The following is a 25,727-nucleotide window of genomic DNA, read 5'->3' on the forward strand; positions in this document are numbered from 1 at the left end:
GTCTCCTGTCAGGACATTGGCAGTATTGGTTCTTTCTGGAGCTTCTGGATTGTATGTCCATCCCTCTGTCCTGGCTCCTAGTTGCACTTGTTTGCATTTCTTGGCTAGTCTTCTCTCCCTGTTGAATATCCTCACCTTTGTGTCTGTCTCAATTCCCATTTTACTTTTTATTCTAAAGCACTAGTGATTTCATTTGGGAAAGACCCTGAATTTACAGTGATCTTACTCAAGGTGTTTAGTTAGTTGCACTTTGAATGACCTGCTCATACTGAGCTAGAGAGAGACTCAGTGGTTAAGAGCACTGACTGCTCTTCCAAAGGACCCAGGTTCAATTCCTAGCACCAATCTGGTCTCATAGCCATCTGAAATCCAGTACCAGGGGATCCAATGCCCTCTTCTGGCTTTCAAGGGAACCATTCCAGAGTATGGTACTCAGACATATCTGCAAGCAAAACACCAATACACAAAATCATAACAGAGATGCTGTTTTCAAGTAAAGTTAAATTTATATGTACAAAGTCTTTATTAGTTTAGCTCAACACTCCTGATCGTGTTGTTTTATTTATCATAGCCTATGCATTTCATGGAAGTTGTTACGTGTGTTTTTAAGTTTGATAAGGACCAGAGAATGATGAATCAGTTGAAGGCACTTGCCACCACTCCCAATGACCTTAGTTTCATCCATGGAACAAATTCATATGGTAGAAGGAGAGATTGACTCCTACAAGTTGTCCTATGACATTACACATATATCATGCTACATACATGTATGCAAACACAATGTGGTTTTTAAAATCATATTAGTAATAAAAATAAGTTTCATTAGATTCTGTTTATGTATTTATTGCTTCTTCCAGGATCAGTGTCTCATAAGGAGATGATTAGTCTCTTATTAGGAATCAGGATGGCTAGTGGTTATCTTTTTGAGATGTTAGTGATTCACTGAATAGGCACTGGCAATGGTATACTTTAATTCTAGCCAGTCTTTCTCATGCCTGTTTTCATCTGGCACTTGGTCCCACCACTATTTTCAAACTAAGTATATTGAGGTGACTTCGGTATCCATTCCACTAAAGCCAAAGATACTTTCTCAACCAGAACCTTAAGTGGCCTCTGTCTTACAACAAACACAGTTGCTCTCTGATTCCTCCATGGTCAGTTCTTTTCACTGGGCTCCCAAAACTTGGCTCTCATCTCTCTCAGTGTATAAGTATATAAGGATTAAGAACACCTTGAAGTGGGTTTTAATAATAACAGGAGATAGAAAGATGGTGTCACATGCTAGAAGCAGCTCACAGTCATAATGTGGTTGTCCCTTGGACTTTGTAACAGGAAGTGAATAGGGATGGGCAGGAAACTTGATGCATTTTGTTAAAAGCCATTTAAACCTAGTGTAGTGACACGCATCTGTGACCCTACTCCTCAGAAGGATCCAGTGTTCAAACCCAACCTGAGCTGCATAACAAGATTGTATCAAGGGAAGAGAAAAAACTACTTGATGCATATGATGTACACATGTGGTCCCATCATTCCGGAAGACAAAGAAGGGAGATCAAAGCACATAGTGATTCCCAGACCAGCCAGGGTGACATAGAGACCTTGTCTCAAATAAAAACGAGGAAACAACTAAAAACATGTCATTGAAATGTTTTTATTTTTAGCAGATGTGCCTGGCAAATGTATCTTGCACTGCTATTTTCAGGGTTTGTTTCATTTCTTTCAGAATGGCGGTCCGGAAGACTCTCCTCCCCCCTCAGCCTCCTGATGTGGCTAGTCCTCGAGTAGAAAGCTCTATGAGGAGTGCATCCGGGTCACCTAGGCCTGCAGGGTGAGCACTTGTATTATATCATTCTTACTTTAAGTTACTTATCATTGTGTAGCAAAGTTTAATATGACCAACTTACAGTGAATGTTTGTTTGTTTGTTTGTTTGTTTGTTTGTTTTGGAAGGGGTACCTCTTTCCATAATGGCTTTTCCAGCTTCATGACCTGGGCAGCTTCTCAACCAAAACAATTACACTCCTAATAAATAGCTAACATCTTCCTTATAGCATTCTAGTGTATTTAAACACCTAAAGTCGACCCCTGACTTCCATGTACATGTTTGTACATATGCATGCTTGTGCACATACAATATCATGCAGAGTGCCTAGAGACTAGGAATATGAAGGAACATTAAGGAAGACTACTAGCCTAGTATAAGAGGAATAGTATAGTTTAGAGCTGGGCATGGTAGTTCATGCCTCCAATCCCATTTCTGAGGAGACTTGCCCCAAGTTCTAGGCTAGTAAGAACTATCTACTAAAATGCTGTCTCAGAAAAATAAAACAAGGGAGACATGGCCAAATGACTAGGAGGTTGTACTGCTCTTATAGAAGATCTGAGTTCAGTTCCTAGACCCATATCAGACAGTTCACAACCACCTATAACTCCAAAGGATTGGATGCCTTCTGGCCTCCATGAACACCTACACACACTTGATGCAAACAAGTTCACACAGGTAGACACAGAGAAATAAATCTTTAAAAATCATTTCAAAGCCTTTGATTCCCACCCCCAGCTGAAATAGAAACCCCTTAGCACATTAAAGTATGGGGCTGCATGATTTGACTTTGTTATTTTTATTTTGTAAATTGTGTTGGGGATTGTACCAAAGGCCTATTAAAACTAGGAAAACAATCTGATGTTTTTTTAAAGGATTGCACTAACTCTGGGAGTATTGTTTAGTGGTTGAGCACTAGCAGAACATGTGGGTATTTTGGCTACTATATTTTTAATTGTAGGATAGCCAGGCTGAAAGCAGGACCACCCAAGAAGGGATGATAGACTTATACTAATTATGTAAGTGGCTTAAAAGTCTGTTGAAGGTGAAGAAAGACTTAAAAGTAGGCATGGTGCCATCCTCTTTAATCCCAGCACTTAGGTAGGAATAGGTGGATCTCTGTTATGAGTTTGAGGTCTACCTAAGTTTCAGTGGTAACACTTTGTCTCAGAACAAAACAAAACAAAAAAGCCTTTGTGTGTGTGTGTGTCTGTGTCTGTGTCTGTGTCTGAGTGTGTGTCCTGTGTTAGAAACTGAACCCCGGGCCTTTAAAACGATAGTAATTGCTCTGCTGTAAACTACACACCAAACCAGATATTACAGTTTTACACAAAAGATACTGTTTTGTTATGATTTAGGTGTGTGTGTTTGTCTTTGTGAATACATGTATGCCATATGTGCATTTTACATTTGGAGGCCAAAAGAGGGGGTCACATCCCCCTAGAATTGTAATTCTAGACAGTTGTGAGCTACCTTATGGGTGCTGGGAACAGAACCCAGATCCTTTTTAAGAGCAACAAATGCTCTTACTAAGCCATCTCTCCAGACTCTTTTTCCTATTTTTAGCACATTTTTTTCATTCTCTAAAACACATAGTTTTTTAAAAAGCAATATGGATATTAGGTTTTTGTTGTTGTTGGGGTGTTTTTGTATAGTTGTTTTTTTGTTGTTGCTGTTTTTCCTTTTGCTTTGTGGCTAGATTAGGAGTGAACCTATAGTCTCAAACATCCCAGTACCCGTATAATAGTTCACAACTCCCTGAACCTCCAGTTCCAGGGGATCCTGCAACTTCTGCCTTCTGAGGGCACCAAGCATGCACATGGTACACAGACAGACATGCAGGCAGAACACCCATACATACAATTTTTTTTTATTGCTATATGGTTAAATTGTTATAAAATTGAAAGGTAAGGATGCACATATATGTGCTTGAATACATATATTTGTAGTTATGTATATGAAGGCACATATGCATGGATGTCTTCGCCTTGTCCCCCATTGTGTGCCACGTTAGGTGATTCATGTGGTCCCAGGGGTTCTCCTATCGCTACTTCTCATCTCATTGTGGGAGCACTGAGGTGACAGGTTAACTGCATCCAGCTTGATGTGGATTCTGAGGGTCTGAATTCAGATTCTCAAACTTGAACAGTAAGCACTATATACCTGAGCCATCTCCTACCCCCCTCCTGCCCATGTTAAAGAGAGGTCTCGCTGTGTAGCCCGGGCTAACCTTGAACACACAGTTTTCCTACCTAAGCCTCTATAGTGCTTTGATTACAAACCAGTACAACAGTGGCCAGCAGGAGCAGGATACACACTTTGGAGTTTATCATCAACTAATGATGCCTCAAGAACTCTACCTTTTCTATATTTTGGAACTTTGCCATTTGAAGAATTTCTCCTTTATAAAAAATAGGCATGTAAGAAAAATCATATGAGGGCTTGGTCAAAAACACTTGCTGCTCTTGGATACTACCCAAGTTCAATTCCCAGCACCCAAGTTAGTTGACCCCCAACTACTAGTAATGCCAGCTCCGAGGGATCCAGTGCCCTCTTCTGGCCTCTTCAGTACTTGCATACATGTGCACAGACATAGAGTATGTATGTTTGTGTATGTATTCACACACACATGCATAAACATACACATATATTTAAATAAATCATTTTTAAAAGTCAGGTACATGTGAAATGTGAGTATAATTATAGTTTAAAAGGAAAAAAATCCTTTCTTGATAGCACATGCCTTTAATCCCAATATTTGGGAAGCAGAGGCAAGAACATCTCTTAAGTTTAAGACCAGATAGAAATACATAGCAAGATCCTGTCTCAAAGAAGAAAAAAAAAAAAACTGCAACAATAACATATATATTAAAATGTTACAGTCCCTGCACAAGATTGACTCCAAGTAATTTCTCTCTTTAGTGTGTGTGTGTGTGTGTGTGTGTTTTGGTTTTTTTTTGAGACAGGGTTTCTCTGTATTGCTTTGGAACCTGCCCTGGAACTACCTCTGTAGACCAGACTAGCTTCAAACTCAGAGATCTTCCTGCCTCTACTTCCCAAGTGCTAGGATTAAAGTGAATTAAAGGTGTATGCCACCACCACGTGTCTGTGATTTCTTTTTGAATGTCCATTGTTTTCTAATTAAATTGAATTACTATGTATAAAAACAGGATGAGAAATGTTGCTTTGTTTTGTTTAGTTTTGTTTTTTTACTTGTTTCTGTGGTGTTGGGGTATTGAACCTAGGGCCTTTAGGCCTTTAACATGCCTGGCAAACACATTAGCACTCAACTGTATTCCCAGCCTTATAACACAAGCTATTTCAAAAACCTGAATTCTAAACTAGGTGGTACTGGCACATGCATTTAATACCAGCACTCTGGAGGAAGAGGCAGGTGGATCTGAGTTCAACACCAGCCTGGTCTACAGAGTGAGTTCCAGGAGAACCAGGGCTACATAGAGAAACCCTGTTTCAAAAAAACAAATAAGCAGACCCTGAATTCTGAGCTGGAGTCTAGCTCAGTGCTAAAACATATACTTAGCATGCTTAGGGCCCTGGATTCACTCCCCAATACCATAAGTAAAGAGCTGTTTTCTTTCTGAGTTAAAGATGAACATCTATGATTAAAGGATAGAGTACCAGTTGTGTGTGCTCCACAAGAAATAAACACCTCTGCTTCTAGATGTTTCAAGGTAAGACAGTTTTATCTCAGTTGCTACATAATGCTCTCTTGTTGTGTTTCAGTGCGAAACCTAAATCTGAAGTGCATGTGTCTATAGCCACTCCAGTCACAGTGTCCTTGGAGACCATATCCAATCAAAATGCCGAGCAGCCTACCATTGCAGTCCCACCAACTGCCCAGCAGCCTCCACCAGCCATTCCAAGCATGATTGCAGCAGCCAGTCCCCCATCCCAACCACCCATTGCTCTTTCAAGCATTCCTGGAGCTGTCCCTGTCACTCCACCCGTCACTACCATCGCTGCTGCACCAACAACGTCAACACCTGTGGGGGGCAGTCTTTCCGCTGTTCTGGGGCCTCCTGTTCCTGAGATCAAAGTAAAAGAAGAAGCAGAACCAATGGACATCACGAGGCCTGTTTCCAGTAAGTCCCTTTACAGATCACTGTCAGCAGCCTCCTGCCTAGTTCCTTCCCTCCTGTGACTGTCCGCCAGGAAACACACCTCAGGTGCCACGGCCACCCTGGGACTTGCCAGTGTGTGCCGACAGCCTCTTCCCTTCATTGCTAAGAGAGAAAGACTACTTCGAAAAGGTAGTCTTTCTATGGCTTACTTTTACATGTATGTGTGTGGGCACACACGTCCTATAGCACTCATAAATGTCAGGACAACTTGTAGGTGTCAGTTCTCTTCATCATGTAGACCCAGGGATCAAGCTCAGGACTTGGCGTTACCTATTCATCCATTTCACAGACCTCTTGAAAATTAAAGGCATTTTGTTCTTTTGTAAAATTTTTTTTGGCTTTTTGAGACAGGGTTTCTCTATGTAACAGCCCTGGCCATCCTGGAACTCAGGCTGGCCTCAAACTCACAGAGGCCTGCCTCTGCCTCCCGAGTGCTGGAACTAAAGGTGTGCACCACCGGGCCCAGCTGCTCTTTTGTAATGTTAATTCTGAGGTATAATCATAAAAGGAACATCCCAATGTGTCCCTTTCAATATAGCTTTCTTGCACTGATTGGAAAAATATTATTTAAAATGATTTTAAAGATCCTAGCTAAGTACTGTTAGTTTATAATATACTCCCTATCAAGTTTGGTTGTTTCATTATATAATAAAATAAGACTTGTGATTTTAAAAATACTCTCTTCACAAAAGGTAAAACCTTAAAATTGTTTGTTACCCCTTTCCTCTTCCTGTCAACTCAATTTCCAGTTTGTGAGAGTCTGTTGCTTTTTCTCTCCTCCATCTTTATACAAGTATTGACGTTTTACATGCATGTATGTCTGCACACCATGTACTCATCGGGTGCCCTCAGAGGCTAAGAGAGGGCAGAGAATTCTCTGGAACTGTTGTGAGCTGCCATGTGGGTGCTGGGAATTGAATCCCAGGTCCTCCGGAAGAGCAGCCAGTGCAACAGGACAACCTGAAGAGCTGCTTGCCCATTATGAGCCCGAGAGACTGACCAGGGTGGACCTTTATAGTCCAGGTCTCTTACTCCTCAGGCAGTCTTGCTTTCTTGACCTGGGTGTGGTGGGTCCGAGGGATGATGCCTGCAAATGAGTGTTTAAATGAATATCTGTTCTGCTAACAGGCCCTGTAGCAGAGCCTCTGTCTTGGATTACTTAAAACTCCTTTGGGGACTCCTTACACAGTCAGGAGTCCTGGGAATGGTTTTGCTAAAAGAAAATGGAAAGCCTGGGGGGAAAGGCGTGACCAGTTAAACTAGCATATGTGTCCCATACCAGTCAGGTGGCAGGCTTATTTATGTACAAGGTTCCCCTGTTCACATCCTAGAGTGTCAGTTCCGAAGACAGTGAGTGCAAAGTAATTGGTACTTGCCTCTTTTTTGTTTGATACATTAAGGATGTGCCTGCAGACTATTAAGATTCTCCACTGAGCCAGGCATTGGTGGGGCACACTCTTAACCCCAGCACTCGGGAGGCAGAGGCAGGTGGATGTCTGTGAGTTCGAGGCCAGCCTCCAAAGCAAAACAGAGAAACCCTGTTTCAAAAAACCAAAAAAAAAAAAAAAAAAAAAAAAAAGAAAAAGAAAAAAGATCCTTCACTGGGCAAGAGAATCCATCTCTGCTATGTGACACAGGAGTAGTAATCCATCTTCTCTGTAGATAGGAACTTTTCTTGGTCTGGCCTACACAGCCAGAGATAGGAACCCTATAACTCTGCAAAGTCTTCTTTCCCCACTGTCTTCATTCTGTAAGGGCTAGTGGCACTTTATTCTGATGGAGCCAGGGTCCCATCCCAGGGAAATGATGCCATTTGAGCCTAGGGATGCCCTGCCTTACAAGTGGATTGTAAATTTAACCCATTTTATTCAAGCATTGAATTCTCCACAACCACTTTTAATATGCCTGTTTTTGAATATTATATTTAGCAAACTTCAAGTTTACTTTTAAACATGTTTTCAGTTGCCTGCTTTAGGCTAAATTTCAACAATATTAAAGGATACCTTGATTACATATTTTTCAATGATTTACAGTAAATTAGTAAATCTCACAAGATTAGGATTTTAGAAACTAGGATAATTTATCCATGCTAAGATTTTGAGTCTTATACTGAATTGAAACTTTTAGTACCAAAGTAAACTTTACTTTTTTTTTTAATGATTTGTTTTATTTTATGTTCATTGGTGTTTTGCCTGCTTGTATGTCTATGTAAGGGTATTGGATCCTGGAGCTCCAATTATACAGAAAATTGTGAGCTGCCATGTGGGAGCTGGTAATTAAATCCAGGTCCTCTGGAAGAACAGCCAGTGCTCTTAACCGCTGAGCCATCTCTCTAGTCTCCAAACTAAATTTTAAAATATAAATACAGTCCATTGAGAATTTGGGGACCTCACTCTCCTGCTCCTTGTATAGTATACTTTTACAAAATTGGAATTAGTTTGATAGATTTTTTTGTTGTCTTTTTTTTTTTTTTTTTTTTTTTTTTTGAAACAGGATTTCACTGTGTAGACCAGGCTGGCCTCGAACTCACAGAGGTCCACCTGCTTCTGCCTCCAAGTACTGGGATTAAAGGTGTGTGCCACACTGCCTTGGCTGACAGATTTTTTTTTTTATATCAAGTAGCTCATTTTATCACAAAGAACATAATCACAGAAGAGTAAATTTAGTTTTTATAAGGAGACATGTAAACGAAAATGGTATACGATTAATTCTTATCACAGTTCTTGTTATGACTCGAACTATAGCTAAAACTTAACAAAGTTAGCAGGAACATGTGACTAGATAGACATCTTTAAATCAGTTAATGTGAGTAGGCTGTTAGAACCTTAGGAACATTAACAAATTTTAACAATTTAATATATTGTCTTTATCCTCAATAGCCCTGTATAGTCAGACTTTCTGGGATGTGGCTATAAACTTCAGTGGTTTTGTTTTTATTTATATAATTCATCCTACCTAAAGTAGTTCAGTCCCTCTTTTTTTAATTGAAAATACGTTTGTACAATATTTTCTGGTTATGGATTCCCCTCCTACCATGCTCCTCCCAGGTCCACACCCTTTCTTGTTCTGTCTTGAAAATAAATGGGCAGCTAAAAAGACAAAAGAAAATAATAGTAAAATAAGATTTAAAAACAAAGAGGGGAAAAAGAGCCAAAGAAAAAGCAAAAGAAACATATGGATGCAGAGACACACATTAGCAAACACAGAAATCCCATTAAGACAAGATCAGAAACCACAATGTATAAGCTAAAGACCTGGAGGAATTAAAATATGAGACAGTAAGACAGACAGACAGCTCCAAAATTACCATTGCATTAGTTTTGTGTTGACCATCCATGCTGGGCATGGGGCCTTATCCTTGAGAGTGTTTTGTATGCCCAGTGAGACTACATTGGAGAATTTTTTTTTTCTTTGAAAATGGCAATAGCTTCTGGGTTAGGAGTGGGGATTGTGTCTACTCACCCTCAGTGCTGGGACCCCATGTGGCTTCAACATGTGTGTGCTGCCTCAGTCTCATTGTCTGTAGTGTGAGTTCATGTGAGTGTCAGTCCTGTTGTGTCTAGAAGGCATTGTTCCTTGGTGTCCTGCATCCCCCATTGGCTCTTACACTCTGCTTCCTCTTCCCCAGAGTTCCCTGAGCCCAGACAGGAGCTATTTGATGGAGACTTCCCATTTAGGGCTGTTTCAAGGTCTCTCACTCTCTTTACTATGTGGCTGTGGCACTCTGTATTTGTTCCTGTCTGCTGCAGGAGGAAGTTTCTCTGGTGATGATTGAGCAAGACACTCATCTGTGAATATAGCAAAATGTCATTAGGAGACATTTTATTGTTTCGTTGCCTTTACCCAGTGTGATCATTTTCCCATAGCTGTCTGACCTTCCATCCCATTCTTAGTTTTTCTAGCCTATATACACTAGTTTCTGCAGAAAATAGTGAGATACAACTTGCATACGACCAGCTGGGAGGAGTACCTAGGTACTCAAGTTAGAAGCCAGTGATCTTGCCTATCCTTGCCTGCTTTCCTGAAAGAATATTAACATTTATCAGCCGTAGCTACAGTTATAAAGATGGCAGTTGGTTCTGCTTAACATTACCTGTGAACATACTGTTAAACCATTAGGCCTTGTAAGTTTCTGGGTAAAACTTACAGAAAGCATAAGACAGTATTTACAATGTATATAGTGTGTAGTTATTATAACTAACGTTAAATTGATGTTTATTTACAGCATTGAGCAGAATTTAGCTGGCTAGATGTTGTAGTTATTATTGAGAGATTTCAGACAGAGTCCCTTTTATCCTCTTCATGTATGAGCATTTCATTAGTTACTTTAATTTTAAATATCTTTACACCATAAAATAAGTAGTTTACTGGAAATAGTTTACCTCTTATTTGTTCTCAAGTGCACAATGCCTTCTTCTGGGCTGTTCTGTTCTTCCTGTCAAAAGTCAGGGGCCTGCCTGACCCAGGATGGGAGGAATTTAGAGGAAACTTTGAGACCATCATACTTGGATCTGAAGTGTGATTGTTTTGTTTGTTTGTTTGTTTGGTAACCAAAGGCTTGGTAGGACAGAAACAAAGGCAGACCAAAGGCACAGGCACAGTGATCCCAAGAACAGAAAGAATGGCCTATCTCAGCAGAGACAGGCGTGGAATTCAGTAGGAAGAACCAGCGTGACTCCTATCACCAGTCTCCCACCCAAGCAGTGCAGGTAAAGGACACTCCAGGCCACCCCTGGCCACTCTGAGGTGGAGATTGAACTCACCAGTTGGCAAGGCTGCCAGGACAGCTGGGGTCTCAGCTCAGGTAAAGAAGAGGAAGGACTGATCCTCTCTTGTACACACTGAAGCTCCTCCAGTGGCCAGACAAAAATATTAAAGCCCACATCTTAGGAGAACCAGAAGGAATCGATTAATTTTTGTATTAGGAAACACAGAAAACTTTGCAGGACTCTGGCCCCAGTATGAGAGTCAAGGAGTCCTGGAATGTCTCAGGAAAGTGCCTCAAATGCAACAATCCACCAAGCTCAGGAAAACAAAGCAAGCCTGCGCCCCTTGAGGGGTAGAAATCTCACTGGACCTCCAAATATTGTTCCCAATTAAGACAGAGAATGCCACTCAATGGAGGACAGATTAGGAGTGTCTTATTTACTGGGGATAGAGAGCAGACTAATGCCAGGAAGGGCTCTCAACTCTAGGAAAGGCAAGGCAGGGCTTATAAAGCCAGAAACAGAGTTATATCACAGGTGTAGGCAAGGGTTTGAAACAGGTTTGCAAAGTTTCAGTTCAGTTGATAGAAACAGTTTGTTGCTTGTTGTGCAACAGTGGACCTCCCTAAACTGCAGGTGCAGCTGCATGAGAGTGCTGCTCAGCTGGGCCTTGGCAGGTGGATGGAGCCTGAGATGAGTTAGATCAACTAGGACAAAATGGAGTTACTTTGGGCATATCAGTAGGTAAAGGAATGATGTCAAGAGGAAGGTTTGGAGTTTTGTTTTCGGGGCCCAGCATGCATGTGCTAGGCAAGCACTCTCCTGCTGAGTCATGCCTTCGTTCTCAGTTGTGTTTCTAATGGAGTTGTATCTGAGGTTGCTTGGCCTCGTTTCTTTGTGCTTATAATGGATCAGTAAATTATGACAGGGAGCTGTAGTGGAGAAAATGGTTGAATTTCTTGGCCATGAAGCACAGAGGCAAGGCAGGGTTCTACATTCTTTATTAGAATATCACCACAGTGACTAGTGGGACTATGGTTATGAGAGCCTCAAAATGCCTGGATGCCTGAGGGTGAAGTGAACTTTCATTCTAAAAGCAAAACCTTTCCAGTGAGTTTGTATTTTGGAGCAATTCCTGAGATGTTGACAAGCATTTTTTCTGTAGGACTTATGCATTTGTTTGCCTTCAGATTTGTAACAATAAAACTGTTTTTGTTTGTTTTTAGAGACAGGGTTTCTCTGTGTAGTAGCCCTGGCTATCCTGGAACTAGCTCTGTAGACCAAGCTGGCCTCAAACTTACAGAGATCTGCGCATGCCTCTGCCTCCTGAGTGCTAGGACTAAAGGGGTGTGCCACTACCAACCGGCTAAGACTTATTTTTTAATGAAACAGTATTGGAGTTTATTAAAAGATTTGAACATAGTCTTAAATATCAAATTAATAGAGAAAATAACTTAGAAAAAAAATGTTGTATACACCAGGTTTGGATTCAGGATTCTGGAGAGATTGTCATGCTTAAGTATAGCTTTATGTGTATGACTTAGGAGCTGACATTACAGCAGACGGTTGCAAAGGGTGGTTCCTAGTATGCCTGAGGTAGGATAACAGCTAATAAGGCAAAACCCCTTGATCTGGAGAGTTAAACTAGGTTTGAATTGGTTGGGTTTTGCTTTTTTGTTTTTAGACCCAGGATCTTATTGTGTAGCTCTGGCTGTCCTGGAATGCACTGTATAGATCACGTTACCCTTGAACTCAGGCATGTCACCGCTCCCTGCAAAAAGCCATTCTCTGTAACTTCTTTGCGGCTGAACAGGAAAATCTCTACCTGTCTGATCTCAGGGATAAATGAGGCAGCTTCAACTTGAATGGAGGGTCTTTCTATGCTGCTGTGACATAGCAGATTGCTGTGCTGATCCTAATGTTAACCCAGAATAAGAGCAAAGCTTCTCAATCATTAGAGTCCTGAGATCGAGGGATGTTAGTAATTATCTAAATCACTAACACCGTAGGCAATGGAGACACCCTTAATCCCAGCACTCAGGAGGCAAAGGCAGGAGGTGCTCTTGAGTTTGAGCTAGCCTGGTCTATCTAGTGACTTAATAAGCCAGCTAGGGCTACGTGGTAAATTGCATAAGGCCTACAGAAAAATGCTATTTTCTGTTTGGTTGGTCGGTTGGTTTTTTATTTTGTTTGGTTTGTTTTGGTTTTTTGAGACAGGATTTGTATAGCACACCAAAGAACGATTTTAAGAAGGAATGCAGGGCCAGAGAGATGGCTCAGTGGTTAAGAACACTAGCTGGTCCTCCCGAGCTCCTGAGTTCAGTTCCCAGCAACCACATGCTGGCTCACAACTATCTGTAATGAGATCTGGTGCCCTCTTCTGATGTGCAGGCAAACATCATATGTGTGTATGTATGTATGTATGTATGTATGTATGTATGTATTATATATAATAAATAAGAAATCCAATGGTGAGTCAGGCAGTGGTGATGCACACCTTTAGTCCCAGTACTCAGGAGGCAGAGGCAGGCAGATGATCTCTATGAGTTCAAGACCAGTTTGGTCTATAAGAACTAGTTCCAGGACAGCCTCCAAAACCACAGAGAAACCCTGTTAAGAAAGGAAAAAAAAAATTGCAATGGTGAAGTAAATTAGAAGGAAAACAATGTAAAATTATATTTCATTAACTTCCATAGCAACAGTGCCTATAAGGAAACCAATGAAGCATGCCAAAATATAGTGATATTACAACTGCTATTAGATGTATAGATAGAAGAAATTATTGTTTAGAGGGGTAGAGAGATCTGGTCTGGTGGCTCACTGCCTGTAGTGCCAGCTAATCTTCAAGAAAGAAAAAATAAATTAGTCTTTTAATAGTTTTCAGGCATAAATGACTTGAGGATGTGGAGGATCAAAGGGTTTATTCTAGGAAATCACTTCTTAAGTTCTTTCAGTCTGGGTGGTGTGGTCATCTCCTCCCAACAGTACATCCAAAACTACTGATGCAGGCAGCCTTTGTTGAAAGAATGATAAAATAAAAGAGAGACTGTATGGTCACAGGCAAACAGTAGATTAAAAAGTTGGGATCTTAAGCCGGGCAATGGAGGTGCACCCCTTTAATCCCAGCACTTAGGAGGCAGAGGCAGGGCTATCTCTGTGAGTTTGAGGCCAATCTAGTCTACAGAGCGAGTTCTAGGACAACCAATGGGAGGGCAAATGCGTTCCTGGTGAGGTCCTAGGCTTGCTGGAAGCCACTACTCAGTGGAAATCCCTGGAGAGTTAATGATTAAGATAGATGTGAGGCAGTTGGCAGTGACTAGTGATAGTGATATAGGATATGACTGTTAGACGTGAGTAACAGAGGCTGAATACAGGAAACCTGTAAATGTATGGTAGAATAAAAATGAAAATTCAGGTGAATCTGTGTAATTGGGAAGCCCTTGCTATATGGTCCACACTAGTTCAGACTAGTGTCTCAGTGTCTGGTGAATAGTAGAAAGCAGTTCACAGCTCCTGCTTCAGAGTATTTTACACACTGCCAGACACATAAGAAACCTCTGTACATGTTAGCCAGCCAGTTGTCTTCATAATTGTTACCCTGGAAATTGAGGGATGCCTTCCAGTGTTTAGTTCTCACTGGTGTGTGCTTCTCCCCCAACAGCAGTCCCTCCTCTGGCTACCAACACCGTGTCTCCATCTCTGGCTTTGCTGGCAAGCAACCTGTCCATGCCTACAAGTGACCTACCGCCTGGTGCCTCCCCGAGGAAAAAGCCCAGAAAGCAGCAGCACGTGATCTCCACAGAAGAAGGGGATATGATGGAGACAAACAGCACTGATGATGAGAAGTCCACTGCCAAAAGTCTTCTGGTGAAGGCTGAGAAACGAAAGTCTCCACCCAAAGAGTACATTGGTAAGGCCACCTGGCTGATTGTCCCCTGGCTCTTACCATCTCATCAGGTCCATTTGAGAGCATCTTAATCACTGCAGTTGATCTTTGAGTTATTTAAGACATGTAACATGCTGTTTAACATCCTCCTCTTTTCTCATTGGAATAGATGAAGAGGGGGTGAGGTATGTCCCAGTGCGACCAAGACCTCCCATCACTTTGCTTCGTCACTATCGGAACCCCTGGAAAGCTGCTTACCACCACTTTCAGAGGTACAGTGACGTCCGGGTCAAAGGTTAGTTTCCTCAGAAATGTCTAGTATTAATCATGAAATAACATAACATGTAAGCTATATTGTAGTCACAATAAAAAGTGTCGGAATCACAGTTCTCTAATTTCCAGCCAAAATATGCAATATCCATTTGAGTATAACAGTGGAAAATTATTCTTTGTTCCCAGAAAGCTGTGTGTTTATTGGAATCGCAGTGACATGAACAAGGAGAAGCCTTAGTTATAATAAATTCTGTGTGTTCACAGCTTCCTGAATACTAATACAAGCACTCACAGGGAGCCTGTAATTGTATTACAGCTTAACAAACAGAAGTGCATTATAATTTCTAGAACGCTATAGGTATTTGTTACCAAGAGCACTTCCATTCAACAGATACATGAAACACTTAAAATGACCTCGGGGTGAGACTGGAGTGATGACTCAGTGGTGAAGACTGGTTACTTTTGTAGAACACCTCAGTTCAGTTCTTAGCAGCTACATGGTGGCTCCCAGCTAGATAATTAGATGACTCCGGTTCCAGGGATTCCAGTGCCTTCTTCTGGCCTCCCTGGACACCAGGGCCAAATGTGGTAATAACGAAAGTAAAACTACACCCATACACACAAAATCATTCTCTGAAAAAGTTCTTAGCAAAACTGAAAAGAATAAAGAGAAGACACTAAGTTGTTGATGGTGCAGATTCATGGTAAATTGTATAGTATATGCAAGGTCCTGGCTAATACCAAAACTTGGTTTGAAACACCACCTTGCAGTATATCCTAGACTAGCCTTGAGCTTGTGACCCTTCTGCCTCTGCCTTCCTAGTACTGGTGTTATAGGTGTGCACACTGCAGAAGAAAGGACAAGACATGGTGGCACATGCCTAAACCCAGTGCTAGAGAAGCTGAAAAAGATTATGAATTGAAATCCAGCCTAGGCTTCTAGTAAGTTCTGGATTGGCTTGGGTTAGAGATAGAGCTCAATTGGTACAGTATTTGCCTAGCCTGTAAGAATCCCTAGGATCATTTCCCAGCACCACATAAAAGCAAACAGTAGCATGTATCTGCAATCCCAGGACTCAGAAAGCAGAGGCAAGAAGATCAAGCGTTCAAGGCCAGCCTTAACAACACAGCATTTCAAGGCCTGCAGGGGGGGTACTGATGTTTTAATTTTTTTAGTGAACACAGTTTGTAGAACAAAGTAGGTTCACCTCAAAACTGAAAGTCCAAAACTCTAGCACACCGTGATTGATAGCAGTCTCCAGCACCTTCCCCTATGAAACTGTATAGTCCTGGTAGAAGGCCTGCTGCAGAGTAATTAAGACTAAACTCACTTTTTTACAGACAGCCCTCAAACCTAATCTGTGCCTCCCAGTCTTGGTGATAACATCATATTTATTTTATTGTGGTTATGTTTATTTACATATGGTTTCAGATAAGAATAGCATACTACAGGAAATACCTAATCAGAAAGTACTGTCCCTTTGTGCCCAAGGCAAAAAACTACCTCTGTGCTGCCCGGTTACTGTGTATCTAAATCTCCCTTCTCTCACATTAGAAATACAATTATCCCACCCCACCCCAAAAAAAGAGCCAGATGGTGGTGGCACATGCTTTTAATACCAGCACTCAGGAGGCAGAGGTAGGCACAGAGTGAGCTCCAGGACAGCCAGAGCTACACAGAGAAACCCTGTCTCCAAAAACCAAATTAAAAAAAAAAAAGGAAACAATCCCTGCTTAGTAATTCTCTTAAATTAGGTAACTCCAAAGGCTTCCAGAATTTCTGGTCCAGCTCTTCAGCTGCACGTAAGCCCCACACACACAACAAGGCTCCGTTTCCTGGAAGACCATTTCTCCTCTACAAGATTAGCATAGGAGCTAGCTGTGTCGCTAGCTCATCCTGTTAGCATGGGGACCGATGAAAATATAGAAAATAAGTTGATATAATGGTGCCTGCTTTAATCCCAGCACTCAGGAGGGGGAAGTATGTAGATCTCTGTGGGTGTGAGGTCAGCAAGTTTCTGGCTGGACAAGGCCACATAGTGAAACCCTGTCTCTTGTAAATACAGAAGACTTGGTTATAAAGATATTTGAGCAAAGAAATTCTGATAAAATATGGACATTAAGGCTGCTTGAGCCCAAATGATTTTGCTTTTATAACAAGTGGACTAATAATTTTATTTGTGTAATTCCAGAGGAGAAGAAAGCTATGCTACAAGAAATAGCTAATCAGAAGGGTGTGTCCTGCCGTGCCCAGGGCTGGAAAGTCCACCTCTGTGCTGCCCAGTTACTGCAACTGGTAGGTGTAGTTCTTTCAATGTGTCATGCCAAAGAGGAAGCCCAGTAGGTGGCCAGCCCGATGGATAACAGGCTCTGGGTTTGATCCCCAGAACTGCCTAAAGTGGGGTGATAAAGGCACACAGACCCATGATTCCACAATTAAAGCATAGATCTATTGGATGGTAATGATTTACTTGATGGAGATGAGTCAGAGGACAGCTTTTGGGAGTAGGTTCTCTCCTACCGTGTGAGTCGTAGGGGATCAAACTCAGACTATGATGCTTGGGAGCAAGTGCCTTTTAACTCACTGAGCCATCTATCCAGGCCTGAATTTTAGTTCTAATTACCTGGATCCAAAATATATGAAAATACTGTAGTGGAAGACCTAAAGTTAAAGTTGAATATTGTGTCCTCTCAGGACATGTGAAAAGAGGGGATCTAAGTGGTCTCCCCATGAGCCTCTTCTCCCAAGCACTCCGCTTCCTCAAGAAGGTTCTGTAGTCAAGCAGCCCCTCACCATGGGCCACCTCACGGTTTGCTTCTCACCAAGTAACAGGCTCCAATGACCTAGTAAGATGCAGACCTGTGCCATCTTGCTTTGTAGAGCAGGCAGGGCTCTTCTCTACAAAACCTGCCTCCCAAGGTGCCTGCTCGTTTCTTCTGTTCTGAGAGCGCCCGTATCAGTCCCATATGGTGCACTGTGCCTCATAAACATATCCATGGATATGAACCGCACCCTCTGTCATCTGCCCAGTGCCAGCGCGTATGTGAACCACTGTTCCTACAAACCTAGGACAAAAATCTCTTCCCATCAGAGTTAAGGCAATGAAGCCAGAGCATTCTCACAAACAAGTCCCATCTTTGGAGTAACATTGATCTCAAGACCATTTTCTGCTGAGTATAATGATACAGGACATGGTAGTGTTAGATGTGGTAGCATTTGTGAGGCCGAAGGAGAAGAGATTTTGTGATAGAGGCTAGCCTGAGCTACCTAGCAAGGCCTTATCTAAAGAAAAGGATAAGAGGAGGGAGCTGGAGAGATGGCTCAGCATTTAAGAGCACTGGCTGCTCTTCCAAAGGTCATGAGTTCAATTCCCAGCAACTACATGGTAGCTCACAGCCATCTATAGTGACATCTGATGTCATCTGGCATAAAGGTATACATGCAGATGGAGCCCTCATATATATAAAATAATAAATCTTTTTAAAAGACAAGGGTAAGGAGAGAGATTACCTAGCATACAGAACGCTTGAGTTTGATCTCCAGCACTATATAAACTGAATGCAATGACACATGTCTGCAATTCAGTATGATCAAAAATTCAGTTGATGGAGCAGTGGTGGTGCACTCTTGTAATCCCAGCACTCAAGAGGCAGAGGTAGGGAAATCTCTGAGTTTGAGGGCAGCCTGGTCTACAGAGAGAGTTCAGGACAGGCTCCATAGCTATATAGAGAAATCCTGTCTCAAAAAAAAAAAATGTTCAGAGTCATGCTTAGCTACACAATAGGTTTGAGATCAGCCTGAGATACATGAAACTACTAAATTAAAAAAAAAAATTGTATTGTTGCTAGAATTAAATTGATATAAAATTATATTTCTGTGAAAATGAGTTTTTCAGAGTAATCTTGGATTCAGTGTATTATTTCAAAGTTATCCTTGAAAATGGGCTCTGACTATGGCAAATTGCAACAAAATATTTATTAATTCATTCCTTTGTTGCTCACTGTTAGTATTTATTAGTTCATTCCTTTATTGTTTCCTAATGTTAGTACCTTGGTTTATCCGTGCAGTCTCACAGCCATTCACAGAATGAACTTCCTTTGCTTGAGAGTGACACAGAAGGTGTCTGCAGTCACAGTGTGCTTGTCTTGTATCTTACAGACAAACCTAGAACACGATGTTTATGAGAGACTTACCAATCTACAGGAAGGGATTATCCCAAAGAAAAAAGCAGCAACTGATGACGATCTGCACCGAATAAATGAACTGATACAGGTTTGATAAGTCCTCTGCCTTCTGAGTCCCACTGGGTCACGAAAGCATCTCCTTCTTTTTCCTTCATTTGTTTATTTGTTTGTGTTGTATTTTAATTGCAACATTTCTGTCTTCCCTTTCCTCCAGACTTACTTGCTTCAGGGTACATTAGCAGGAGGTGCTCAGCCATTTTTTTTTTTTTTTAGCTTGTGTGTGTGTGTCTGTCTGTGTGTATACTATGCGCCACACATGCAGGTGTGTGCAGAGACCAGGAGAGGGTGTGGAACCCCTGGCACTGAAATTACAAACAGTTGTAAACACCAGTATGACTGGGATCCCAATTCAGGTCCTCTTAAAGAACAGCGAGCACCTGTAGCTGCTGAGCTATCTCTCCAGCCCCTTTTTTCATTTTTTTTTTTAAATATTATTTTCTTTTGTCTACCTCTTACTGATCCTTTCTTCTTCCTAATTAGTCTTCTTTCTGCATTAGTGTCTTTTTTTTTCCCAGTGGCCCCTTGAGTTTCATTAGAGTTCTTTTTAAGGAGTATGGATGGGAGTTTACAAAAACATGTGCCCCTTGCCAGTGAGCCTATGGCCTCCCCAGCCACTCAGGTTTAAGGTGTCAGAAATGGATTCCCTCTTGTGGAGCCACCACAAATCCAGTCAGAAGGAGCTCTTTACCCAGTAACAGACTGACTGGCCAATATTTCACCAGCAAGTTCATTTTGCCTGGTGAGCTTGCACACAGGGTCCAAAATATGAGCATGACTTGAGTAGTTAACTATTAATCACAATTCTTCCAGCACAATAAGGGCTAGCCAGCAATAAGAAAATCCACTTTGAGCTTGATTTTCCTTTGTCCTTTTGCCAAGTCATGCAGCATCTTCAGCAGTAAGGTCTCACAAATTAGTTCTAGTGGGGCCTGGGACCACCCTGGCCAAGAACTCAGAGGGATAGTGTAGTCAGCCCTGTTCTCTGTGGAATGCCTCTGGCCTGAGTGAACAGGCCTCTGACAGCCCTTTCATCCCCATGACAGCCAGAGGTAATGGTGTGCCTTCTGTTCCAGGGAAACATGCAGAGGTGTAAACTAGTGATGGACCAAATCAGCGAGGCCAGAGACTCTATGCTTAAGGTTTTGGATCACAAAGATCGGGTCCTGAAGCTCCTCAACAAGAACGGGACTGTCAAGAAAGTGTCAAAATTGAAGCGAAAGGAAAAGGTGTAGACCCAGAAGAATCAGGACTTGGAAACAGAATTTATGAAGAGTAATGATTGGGGGGAGGGGGAGAGGGCTTTGGCTACTTTCACAATGGAGCGTTGAAATGCAGGACAGTTTTCTTCGTTTTCTTGAGGAAGCAGATCTGGTGGCACAGAATGGTCAGAGCTGGACTGACATGGTGAGTCCTCCTTCCTCCGGATACATGCCTGTTACACCTGTCCTCAGCAACTCCTGAGACTCGATGACACAGATGGCCAGCTGAGTTCTCAGCCTTCCAGTCCATAGACTGTATTTATCTGGTGGCTTCCTGCAGGGCCTGAACTGAGCCAGGACTGAAAGTATCCACTTGGACACTGTTATCTCTCAAGACTAAAGAGAAACCCTCTCCTGACTGCAGTCAGCTCTTCTGTTTGACCGTCCAGTGTCTGAATTGGCTTCTACAGTGGTGCCACAGCACCCGAAGGGGAGCGGCCACATCTCACACATAGGGTTCCAGCCGTCAGTTGTCATCTGTTTTCCAAGGGACGTTGTGACATTGTCTGTCCTGCCTGTATCAGAGCTGGATTCTTGTGGAGGTTGAGAGCAGACAACACTACACTGCTCTGGGATCCTGTTCTGGAGTACATTTTCAGTTATCTGTACTTCCCCACCGGTGTGATGCTATTAATCATATGTACCACACATCTCCAAATGTTAATAAAGGACTAGAAGAGGTTTTTGTAGATGAGCAGTTTGCCTCATTCTAATGTGCATCTCTGAGGAGTTCACCCTGCTGCACTTGCAGTGTTCAGTGTAGTGGGTTAAAGTTTTATTCCTCATTGAATTCCACTTAACCTGGTAATCTGGTGATGTTTTCAGTGGTAAAGTCTCTTGGCTCTTGTTTGTCTTAAAATAAGCCCGATAGAAAGCCAGGTGGTGATGTTACACATCTTTCATCCCAGCACTTGGGAGGCAGGGGCAAGGAGATCTCCATTTGAGGCCAGTCTGGTATACAGAAGGAGTTTCTGGACAGCCAGGACTACACAGAGAAAGTCCTGTTTCAAAAAAACTAAAATAAGCCGGGCAGTGGTGGCACATGCCTTTAATCCCAGCACTCAGGAGGCAGAGGCAGGCAGATCTCTGTGAATTCAAGGCCAGCCTAGTCTATAGAGCAAGTGCCAGGACAGGCTCCAAAGCTACACAGAGAAACCCTGTCTGGGGGGGGAAAAAAGCCTAATGTAACTTGGTCAAAACAAGGACTGTTAAGGCTACAGTGCTGGTGATAAAGCCCCAGGTGAGTGTATTTTCTTCACAGGATTGTGGGGGCATGTCTCAAGTAATCTTGTGTGCCATGGTAACCATTCTTGATATCTTTATTGTGTGTATGCATGTAGTTATTTATTTATTCAGGGAGGGTGGCATGCACAATTTTGTGTGTGTGTGTTCATACGCGTGGCCATGTATGTACATGTGTAAATCAGAGATCAGTGTCACATCAGGTATCTTCCTGTTTTATTCTCCACTTTATTTTATTTTACTTTGGCTTTTCAAGACAGCATTTCCCTGTGCAATTCTGGTTGTCCTGGAACCAGCTCAGTAGACCAAAATGGCCCCAACTCAGGGATCTGCCTGCTTTTGCCTCCTAAGCACTGGGATTAAAGGTCTATACCACTATGCTTGGCCACATACATGTATCTGTGTATATAAATATGTTTCTAAATATAATGTGTCAATTTAAGTTCCTATAATGTTACTTGTTTGTATGTTTGCTTCCAGGGATGACTGTTTGGCACTGGACAGCCAATTGGTGTATCTTACCTGGGAAGAACAGTTTCTCCCACTCTTAGCTTTAATCCGTTGCCTACAGCTTTTTGTGTGTGGGATTGAGGCCTCGAGGGCTTTTCTTCATGCAATTTGGTGTGTTCATTGGTGTCATTCATGTTCAGTTCACACTTGCATGGTCAAAGTTGTATACTCTTACAAATAATTAGAAAGCAACTTATTGCCAGTTATGGTGGCTCACACTTGTAATTCAGCATTTGGGAAATGAAAGCAGAAGGGTTAGGAGTTCTAGGCCACCCATCATGACACAGTAAGTTTGAGGCCAGCATAGGCTACATGACATGGCATGCAGGTAAAACTAAAACTAGGATGAATAAATTTAAATAAATGAATAATGATTCTGCTGGGAATGGAAGTACATGTCTGAAATGCCGGCCCCCAGGAAACAAAAGGCAGAAGCAATTTGAGGATATCCTATACTGTTAAGCAAAACACTTTCAAAAACAATCAGCAGGACTGGAGAGATGACTCAGAGGTTAAGAGCACTGACTGGTCTTCCAGAGATCCTGAGTTCAATTCCCAGCAACCACATGGTCACTCACACCATCTATAATGAGATCTGGCAACCTCTTCTGGCCTGCAGGCATACATGCAGGCAGACTACTGTATACATAAAAATCTTCTTTAAAAAAAAATTTATATTTATGCCAGATGAGATAGTATGCACCTTAATCCCAGCCCTGGGGAGGTAGAGGCAGGCAGATCTCTGAGTTCAGGACCAGCCTAGCCTACAGAGTGAGTTCTAGAACCAGGGTTATACAGGGCTATACAGAGAAACCCTGTCTTGAAAAATGAATATATTTACAATAATGTAGTCTTTATATAGGGAAACCAGATGTTCCCTAAGCTAAATATACATATGTACCACATAAGCTAGAAATTCTGTCCTAGGTGCAAGAAACCTTCCTTGAAACCTTATGCTATATACAGTACACAAACAGTAAAAGTGGTGCAGGCAGAAATATCACTCAGACATAAAAAGGAATGAAGTTCTTGGGCTGCAGAGATGGTTCAGTGGTTGAAAGTGTTTAGTGTTCTTAGCAGAATTCAAGATGGCAGCAGCTGCCAGCACTCCAGCGTCCTCAGGCTGGCTGCCTCAAGGAGTCTGAGAGACTCACAGAGCCTCCTAGAGAAGGGAAGGTGTGGTGGACAGTGAGCCTGCAGGTTGCTCAGTATTTCCAGAACAACTAAAAGAAGGCAAGTCTTACGGCAAGATTCTTTTTAAAAGGGATTTAATGGAATTGGGGAAAAAAGATGGTGGGTGGAGTGACGTCCGCGGCAGAGAGAAGTGAACTAGTGACTTAGTGATGACAAGTAATGACAAGTCTGGGAGCAGGAGACTGTCAGACGAAGGGGCATATTGAGTAATAATGCCCACCTCGTGTCCTGTCAGTGCCATCGCCGCCACTACTCCCCCCACACACACACACACACACTGCTGCAGCCACGTGTGTGCAGCAGCCGACAGCTCTTACAGGTCCTGCCTGCTCACATGCTGACTGAACAGAAAGATACCTCAAATGAGAAATGGTTCCCTTGGGACTAAGAAAGACCTCCAGGGTCCCTGCTGCTGCCTGAGGCCATGCTGATGATGTCCATGGTTTGTGCTCCTGCCATAGGCAATGTTGATGCCCATAATCTCTGCTGCCACCAGAAGCCATGTTGATGTCTGAGGTCTGTGCTGCCACTGGGGACCAGTGATCTGAGCTGGCGCAGTAAACCGTAATGAAGTCTACACAGTTCACGCTGCTGCCTGAAACTGTGTGTGTAAGAGAGGATGCCCCCCACCCAGTTGGTACAGGACAGACCCAGATACCAAATTCTCCACACAAAGGAGATTTCTTATCCTGGAGTGACAGGGGGACAGAGGCAGACAGCAAGCAGGAGCAGCAACAGCAGCAAGCAGGTATTTTTTGCAGCAGTCGGTTTTTAAAGGAGAAAACAGTCTCTGTTAGGGTGACTTGGTAAACCCTGATTGGACATGTTAGCCAAATAATAAATTTTGATTGTTGGACCTTGGTGTTGTCTTAGGAATGAGTTACTAGCCAAATAAGGGAATGGACCTTGGGGGTTGCCATAGGAATATAATCTAAGGGAGAGGGAAAGTTGGGAAACAGTCAAACCTGTTGGTACCATGTTTGCCTTGATTGGGCCTGTTAGAAAGCCCTTCAGAGAGTTCAGTCAGGAAGCCACTGAAGAGACTCCTTAAAAATTGATCAAGACTTGGTTTTCATTAAGGGGCCAGCCACTGGAGTTTGACCATGCTCCAATCAATATATGAGCAACACAAATTGGACTTCGGAGGGAGGTAGGCACAATGGTGGAAGGATGGACCTGGGAAGAATGGAAAGTAAGTGTGATGGGGTACACTGTAAAAAATTCCCAAATAATAAAAATATTATGTTGGGGGTGGGGAGAATGTTGTGTTCTTTCAGAGTACCCAGGTTCCATTCCTAGAGCCCACATTGGTCACCTCACAATTGCCTGTAATTCCAGGTCCAGGGCGATATAAATGCCTCTGACCTCCAAAGGCATTCTCATTATGCTAAGTGAAACAGACATAAAACAATAAATGTTGTGCAATTCTGTTCATAAGCATTATTTCAAAAAATAGGTACGTAAGAGACAGAAAGGACATGAAAGTGTACAAATGACTATTATAAAGGATACAGGGACATAAAGAGAAGGTGTGGGAAAACAAGGTGGTTGTGAGCCAGAGGCAGGTGGATCTCTCTAAGTTGGAGACCAACCTGATCTACAGAGCAAGTTCCAGGACAGCCAGAGCTATTAGAAAAGAAAATAAAAAGAGTAAAAATTTAGGAAATAGATAAGAGTTATATAACACTGGGATTATTAATTTTACTGACTGGAAAGAAATAGTGTCTTAGGGTTTCTATTACTATGATGAACACCATGACCAAAGGCAAACTGGAAAGGAAAGGGTTTATTGTGCTTACACTCACACTAAGGGAAGTCAGGGTAGGATGTCAGGGCAGGTGTGCTGCTCAGCCAAGGACCACTGTTGCAAGGTGTTTGATCACACTGTGAGCCCTGAGATTGTGTTAAATAAAAATGTGAGGTCAAGAGGCCAAGCCAATGACTGGTTGACAGGAAGTATCCATAGAGGGTAAAGAGGAAGTCTGAAAGACAACACAAAAGAAGTAGAAGGGAGAGACATAGAGTTTGGCAGTTCCTTTTGGATTGGAACAAAGGAAAAGGTCTCTGAGATACCAACTGCCTTAGGGTTTCGATTGCTGTGAAGAGACACCATGACAACCACAGCAACTCTTACAAAGAAAACATTTACTTGGGGTGGCTTTCATACAGTTTCAGAGGTTCAGCCCATTATCATCATGGAGCATAGCAGTGTACAGGCAGATATGGTGCTGGAGGAATAGCTGAGTCCTTTCTCTTGCAGACAACAGGAAGTCAACTGACTTACTGGATGGTATGCTAGCATAGGAAACCTCAAAACTCACCCTCACAGTGACACACTTCCTCCAACAAGGCCATGCCCACTCCAACAAAGCCATATCTCCTAATAGTGCCACTCCCTATGAGATTAAGGGGGCCAATTCCACACCAACTGAGGACGAAGGACAGTTGC

The 25,727-nt window shown here is 42.4% G+C and overlaps 1 protein-coding gene across 4 annotated transcripts in view; it reads left to right on the forward strand.

Moving 5' to 3' along the window:
• Positions 1-21,021, forward strand: part of Sap130 (Sin3A associated protein 130) — a 51,485-nt gene extending 30,464 nt beyond the window's left edge. For 3 of the 4 annotated variants that reach the window (XM_051202301.1, XM_051202302.1, XM_051202299.1), the window contains exons 15-21: positions 1,724-1,828; positions 5,566-5,924; positions 14,331-14,579; positions 14,725-14,850; positions 17,021-17,124; positions 18,988-19,101; positions 20,147-21,021. In XM_051202301.1, coding sequence (XP_051058258.1) covers positions 1,724-1,828; positions 5,566-5,924; positions 14,331-14,579; positions 14,725-14,850; positions 17,021-17,124; positions 18,988-19,101; positions 20,147-20,305 — 1,216 coding nt within the window. In that variant the 3' untranslated portion in view covers positions 20,306-21,021. The remainder of the gene's footprint in view (positions 1-1,723; positions 1,829-5,565; positions 5,925-14,330; positions 14,580-14,724; positions 14,851-17,020; positions 17,125-18,987; positions 19,102-20,146) is intronic. The other variant, XM_051202300.1, reaches the window with a different exon arrangement.
• Positions 21,022-25,727: the final 4,706 nt, after the last annotated feature.

This window comes from Phodopus roborovskii, unplaced genomic scaffold (assembly GCF_943737965.1).
Source record: "Phodopus roborovskii unplaced genomic scaffold, PHOROB, whole genome shotgun sequence".
NCBI classification, from domain to species: Eukaryota; Metazoa; Chordata; class Mammalia; order Rodentia; family Cricetidae; genus Phodopus; species Phodopus roborovskii.